General features: G+C 44.0%; 1 protein-coding gene across 2 annotated transcripts in view; it reads right to left on the bottom strand.

The window, feature by feature from the left end:
* Positions 1 to 6,339: 6,339 nt before the first annotated feature.
* Nubpl (NUBP iron-sulfur cluster assembly factor, mitochondrial) overlaps positions 6,340 to 7,251 on the bottom strand; it is a 34,918-nt gene continuing 34,006 nt past the window's right edge. For both annotated transcript variants that reach the window (XM_077675647.1, XM_077675654.1), the window contains exon 10: positions 6,340 to 6,674. In XM_077675647.1, the coding sequence (XP_077531773.1) occupies positions 6,621 to 6,674 (54 nt within the window). In that variant the 3' untranslated portion in view covers positions 6,340 to 6,620. The remainder of the gene's footprint in view (positions 6,675 to 7,251) is intronic.

The raw sequence follows: 7,251 nt of genomic DNA, 5'->3' as shown, positions 1-7,251 counted from the left end.
TGGTCGAGCTTGGCGGTTCGTTTGACGGCCGATCATCTCATTGAGAGTGATTACAAATCGAATGTGACTCTGGCTAGTCAATGAACGGAAGCGGTTTGACCGGTTGGGTAAAATTTAACAAAGGCGATCGGACTAATACCCTAGTTACACGGGCACAGTTCACCACGGTTAAGCGAACCGCAGTTTGCTGCGTTAACGAAACTGCGGTTACCCCGCTAACCGTGGTTAATGCACACTGAGCCAACTGAGCTCGGCCACCTCGGTTCGGTCACGCTAACCGCACTTCCCGCAGCCGCAGTGCTTAAAATCGCACAAGTCAGTTGGGACGCAAGTTGCGGCGCATCAGAGGAGGTGAAAAAAAAAAAAAAAAAAAAAAAAAAAAGCACCTCGCGTTCGGAGGAGACGAAGGTTCTCAAATAGCGGGCGCCAAAAAGCTGCCCCCAAGAGGCGCTTGCGTTCTTAACGTCGCTCTCGCAGTCAGCGCGACTGCAAGTCAGCAGCGGCTCGTTTCCCGATCCACCCGATCAACTAGGACAAAAGCCGCGCTAAATTTGTCAATTCTGCGCGTCGTTTGCCAAAGCAGGCAATCATGGTGCGTTTTCAGCGCTCGGAAACGATCGGCGCGCACGTCGGCCGTGCCAGCAAACATGCCGGCGTGCCTGCCCGCACGGCACTGAAACCGGCTCGAACCGGCACAGACCACGGCAGCAACAGCTTGTCGCCGCTCTTCGAAATCAATCTGATCGCGCAAATGAACTTCCACATGCGCGAAAGTGGATGTTAGTGTGGTGAAAAATTGTGCTATGGATTGTAATTCGCAGTTGTAGTGATAGCGGCGGACCGGCGGTCAAATATCCACCGCGATGCTAAGCCTGAAGTTCCCAACACCGAGCAAACGCGAGAAAACCAAACCGGTTGCGAGCTGTTGTGGAAGCCCCTCTCCTAAATCTCGCCGCGCGCGAGTGCGTTGCGTTTGGGTCTGAAGCGACTGTTTTAACGATATTTCCTTTTGTCTACACTGCTTCCATTTTGTTTTTTATTGTGAAGTTAAAAGTGTGTTAATTTATTTTTGTTACGCTCACAATCAAGTGACCGTGGTCACCACACTTAAAATTTCGCGTGTAACAGCCAAAACCGCAGTTTGCGATAATCGCGGTTAAGGTTTAGTAACCACGGTTAGGCTTAACTGGGGTTACTTCCGCCGAGTCTCCATACAAACTAACTCTGTCAAACGGAACTCCAATTGCCGCTACCTCGACCACGCCCGCTTCACAACAAGCAGCGAGAGCAGTCTTTCTTGATATTTACCCAGCCGAATGAATCGCTTCCGCTCATTGACTAGCCAGAATAACCGTTAATTAGTGATCACCATTACGAACTACAGATGATCGGGACTCTGGCGATGGATACGTCGGCCTTGGCTCTAGTGAGCGGTAGCGGAGCGGCCGGTTGAGTGCAAAATCAAGACTGACTGCTCTCACCGCGTCAATTGTAAATTGGGCGCGAAGTTAGCTGTTACTAAACGCTGGCACAACCGCGGAAAAAAAAAATAAAGTATGTCCAAGGAGAATCGAACCCGGTACAAGAGTGCCAGTCGGAGGCGCACCCTCTACACCAAATCTGAAGACTGAGCATGGCGTCTAATCAGCCGGTTTTGCTTTTGTCTGGACGGAACTGTACAAATTTCACGCCGGCTCCGTCTGGACGGAACGCTAAGCTCTCATTTGTATTCCGTCTGGACGGAAGGATAACCCGCAGAGCTCCGTTCCGTCTGGACGGAACTTTAGCACTTGTATATCATTCCGTCTGGACGGAACGCTAGCCACAGCCAACATTATTTCCAATTTTAAGTGCCTTTGCCTTCATAATTTTAAACATGACGGGCGGTTGGTTACTCGCACGATGTTGGCGGACTGCTTTGCATGGGAATCAGTTAGATTTTGGGAGGAGTTCGAGTCCTTGGCAATGCTGCTTGCCGCTTTGAAGACGATTTCGGGTTTGAGCCCGACTGTAACGTGCCCGATTGTAACGTGCACACAAATCTGAAGGCTACTTTTAGCAAAAAAAAAGGTGCGCGTTAGAAGTGCATTACATAAGCGATCTGTTCAAAGATTAGTACAAGCCCGGCACTTCCTGTATACACCTAGCACCCCCTACAGGTTCAGTTCAAACACTCCTGCAATTCTCTTGTGAAAACTGCTACAGATAGTGTGCAGTTCCGCCAGTATGGCTGGAGATAGTCGCTGCATCAAATGCTAACAGCTGGGGTTAGAGCTCCAGCATTTTAACACCTTTTTGTCAAGTCCTGCATTTTTTCTTATTGCAAAAAAATGTCTTAAATGAATTCAGGGCACTGTTCTTGCAAATAAGGATCGTTTGGCATCTAGCTTGCTTAAATACCAGGCACAGGCTATTACATCTAATGAATGTTCTGAATGACCCCAGAAGTGCCAGGAGCGTACATATTGTGGTACAGAATGCCGCACCAACTACCGGGCGAGGAGCCCAAAAATACTTTCAATTTATTCGTATTTTAGGGGTTCCACATGTCCTAAACCTAAAAAAGATTACATATCCACTTTCCACACCACAACTACTCCGTTCTTTTCAGTGACGAAGTTCAGAGTGCCGATGCCCGCACACCGCATGTAAAGACTGCATAAAGAAACACTGGCAACCCCCCCCCCCCCCCCCTCCTTCCTTTTAAGCTTTTACTATTTGTGAATTCCATTCTTGAGCCTTCAGCAATTTCCGCATTCAACTGCTGCTGCCAAGGATGGTATAATTGTATTCTCTGCACTGTGAACTACTGACAAATAACCACTTACCTTCAACTGGTTGACACTGTCCAAAATGCGACATGCTTGATCTTAGCTCCCAGTGTCTTTTGTGGCCACACTAATAGCCATACTATTACAAAATTGAAACCTGCTCTACTAAGCCAGCCTGAGGCAATGAGTGTACAACAGCTTACATTTGCCAGTTCCCACTACAGCACTTCTCCAATAGATTTTTTTTATCAAATAAAAGTCCGCAAAATTACGAGCTGAATAAAAAAAAGCACGTCCTCCCTACAAAGTTAGTTTTTAATTTAGACGTGTGCAGCTGCGTATTGGCACCAGACGAGAAGGATGGAGATCCTGCAACTCATTTTCTTCAACACATCGATCAGGGGCAAGATGAAATCCTGCAATTCATCACACATACCATCGTGACCCCAGCCTGTTTTGTTCTCGACGCTAGTGAGGAGATGGTTGAAACACCTTTGCTTATTAAGAAGATCGTGACACTCTCCATTCCATGGGAGCAGTGCGAGAGGACGGAATGCATGAGGTCTCACTCCAGAGATGAAATGCTCATAACGACAGGGATCTCTTCATGCAAATTGGGATTAATGGCCCTGTTCTTCATGAGCAGTGGGATTTAACCTGCTTACCATTCTGTCCTTCATGTGAGTTAGGAGATGGATGAAATGCTGCTGTTGTTCATAAGTGGCTTCACGACCACAAGTACGACGACACAATGCGAGGCCCCCATCTACAGACTCAGCGAACGCCACTCTACTTGTGGCACACTGCAAGCAACTCTGATGACCTTGTTTGAAGTTAAACAAGAAAGAAATTGGCTGTGCATCAGCTTGCTTCGCAACAAATAATGTCGAAAGGTAATAGCGTTTCTGCTAGCCCTGCCACATTGTGCCTCCTCCTCTCTCTCTCTCCTCACCTCCACTGCACACACTGCTCTTCGTTCCCTTTCCTCCTACCAACTCCCTTTTCTCATCCTCTCCTAATCCCTGCCTCCTTCACTACTACTCTCATGTCCTTCCCCATCCCCTCCCACCACCCCTCCTGCTATGCTCTTCTTCTTCACCTCTCCCTTCACCTTACCTCCCAATCTTCCTTTCCTTCCCCCTATATCCCCTCCCTCTTCTCCCATCTATCCCCACTACCCTCCTGGTACATTTCTCTCCATTCTCCCTTTCTCTCTCTCTACCAAATTTCCCTCCAAATGCTCTTTTTGCCCTCCTTCCTTATCCTTCCCCAATCCTCATCTGCCTCATCCCTTTCCCCCACCCTCTTCCCTGTCTATCCAGCCTCCTTCCCATCTCGAGGGTTACACGGGTCACAACGGGGTTACCAGTGGTTCACTATAAATTTTATTCACAGGTTACTGGTTGCTGACACTGATTGGTCACCACTGGCAAATACCCACTGGCCCACCAGCTGCCAGAGAATCAGTGCGCAGACGAAATTTCTGAATGATGGTGGCGTACAGGCAGAGTGCAAAATTTTTCATGCTTACCTAGTCCAAGGGAGACCATTGTCTTTGAAAAAAGTTTGAACAGAAACTTTTCCCTCCAGGAATGGAAGGCAGTGTCTGCTGTACGCTTCAGGATTACAGCTCACTGAACAACTGTCACCATATTGGCTGCCCACACACCAAAATACTGTTTTTTATGATGTCTTCTAATGATGGGGTAAATAAGCAGCTGTCCATACAGCTCACAAATTTGAGAAGCAAACATTTCCAACATTTCACCAATCTGGGGACATAGTACTTTTCTAATTGTACTGACACTAAATGAGATGGGAATGTAACTGCTCTATTTTTTGTGGCAGCACTTCCTAATAAACACAAGCTGTACTGTGATTTTTTTGTATGGAAGCTCGATTAGAACTATCATAACACATCCTTGTACATTTAGTACTAAAGTGTGTGTTGGTAAACTTGCCCTGATGCAAACTCACTCAGTGAAACCTATGTGAACCATCAAGCACTGTTTGTTTCATTACCATTGTCTGCCAACATATTAAAAACTACCCTTCTCTAATACTGCCCACATTTTCATAAGGTTTGCAGTAAACCTGCCCGAATTCTAGTGGAACAGTAAATGCTTCAACAAGTTCTTGCTTAAGCCACAATTTTTGAACCAAAAAAATTACACAGGTTTTTTAATGAAGAAAAAAAATATATGGTCTGTGGAGATAAAAAAAATGTGCTAGAAATTAAAGGGGCCCATTAAAAATCTGTCTCCATCATTTCCTCCCCTCCAGAGAGCTGACTACCGATACTTAAGGAAACAAAAATTGATGCAACAGTACATGATCCATGGCTTTTAAATATTCACTGGGTGTTTTAACGAGAGATCGAACAGGCGTGTCCGGTCGACATCTTTGATTTTGACGACAATTTTATATGTAAAACTGTCCTTGTGCACAGTGCCCCTTGTGCTCCTTGTGCACAGGGAAAAACATGTCCGAAGTTAATTTGTGGAAGAAAAATTTTCATTCCTTAAAAAAACTCCCACAGTCAGCTCGGGTCACTGGCCCGTTGAGCAGCTTGCGGAAAATTTAAAACTTCTACCACTGTAAAACAAAAACTACAGCAGCGATCGCTTTAGTTCTTTTTATGTAAATACTTTGCATACTTTCAAATGATTTTCTGTATTCGTGTTTGTTGTGCAGAAAATTTTTTAAATAAACATTTCCAAATGGGAAAACATATTGAAAAATTGCCTAAAAGTGGGCCGTTTTCCCCTGCAACTAAACAAGCTAGGTAGTTCAAATTTTTCAGTGTAATTCTTCTATTCTTTTTCAGTCTTTATGCCAATTTTAGTTTATGTGGTCAAGACGGTTCAATTTGAAAAAAAAGCACTCTACTGCAGCTGGGTAATGCATTTCGGTGTATTTCGAAAGCCAATTAGAAAAAAAACGGCCACCTTTGATTTTTTTTTTAACTTTCACAAATTAGAGCAAAGGTTGCTCTCTATCACCTACATTAAAAACATGTTCCACTATTTTTGTTGTTTTGCAGCTACAAAGTGCCAAATACGGCCTTGTTAGCAGTATTGCAATGACATACTCAAGTTGTTTGTAAGAAGCTTGTGACCGCAATGTGAAAGAAAATTACCACTCGTGCAAATGCAGCCAATGGCTACATCTGTTATGAAATTACCATGTGCCTAAAAATGTATCCATTGGCGAGATTCAAGAGAACAAATGTTGCATTCCAACACTGCAAGTAAAAAATTGGCAGTGCACATTTTCCTTTTACTCAAATGCCCCTCATCATGTGCTTCTCTAAAAAATATTCTTTGATTCAAACACTACTTAAGTAAAACTGTAAGTAAGGCTGTTTACAAGTAAGGTTGTTTACTTCCAGAACTATCTTGTTTTAGAATTACACTTCCAGAACTGTCTTGTTTCAGAATTACCAGCCGCATGAGAACTGGTAAGAGCTCCATATTATCTGCCAAAGAAATGACAAGACACAATGGTGCTGTAAAACAATATGCTTGTTGAGCAGCAATTGGTCTTAAATGTGCCTGTTACATATATACATCCTTCAGGAAGAAGAGCATTTTATTTGTCTACTTCAACAACTCGAGAAATAACGTTTGAGGATTCACTACCCCTCCCCAGTACAGAAAAGCTAAAATGAGCCCAACCACATAAAATAAAGCCAGTCGTCTAGCTGCTGTCATGCCCTCAGCCTTACAATTCATGGCCCCAGCAATCATATCAATGAATACAAGGCATACGAACATGATACATTTGTACTTTGTCTGAGAGGGGGCTCACAATAATTGGAATAAATGCATAACGTCCTTGAAGGCATGCTCAGGCTTGTAGTTTCTGGACTATTTTGTTTGCTATATCCTTGTATACTTGAGCCTGCAATGGAAGAAAAAAGATAGAAATTTGAAAATTACATATAGAAAGTGAAAATATCAAAGTAAAAAAAATAATTATGCAGCAATAAATTCAGTCTGCAAGGAATAGACATGAACACATGAAAATTTTCAGGCAACATACAATAAGTTTCTGGGAGGAATCATAGCCAAAAGGATTTAAATCGGCCCACAATAAAAAGCACTTAAATTAATTAGCCCTTGGTCGCTTCCCAAAGAGCTTAAAAGGGTCCTTCTGAAGCACCCCCATTGACACTACAGAGCCCATAGGGTCCCGCAAACCATAGTGCGAATAATTGACTCTTCACAGGAGTTCTGCAAATGCAGTCAGTATAAACAGGGTTATTGCACATAAGAGTGCAGCATATATTCATGCCATTTTCTATCCTTTACACCTGAGCCTTCTGCAGTGCTGTGGCATGGAAAGTCAAACCCGGATGTATCAATCCTGGATGTATTGAATTATTGCATATATCGAACAGTCTAAACGTTCCTTTGGAAATCCCATGCCAAAGTATAGTGCTTTTGTATGCGAGTATTGAACTCCCATTCACTGGCAC

Source organism: Haemaphysalis longicornis, unplaced genomic scaffold, assembly GCF_048455015.1.
Source record: "Haemaphysalis longicornis isolate Haplotype H1 unplaced genomic scaffold, Haemaphysalis longicornis Haplotype H1 scaffold_1, whole genome shotgun sequence".
Classification (NCBI taxonomy): Eukaryota; Metazoa; Arthropoda; class Arachnida; order Ixodida; family Ixodidae; genus Haemaphysalis; species Haemaphysalis longicornis.
This window is presented reverse-complemented; position numbering and strand designations above follow the sequence as displayed.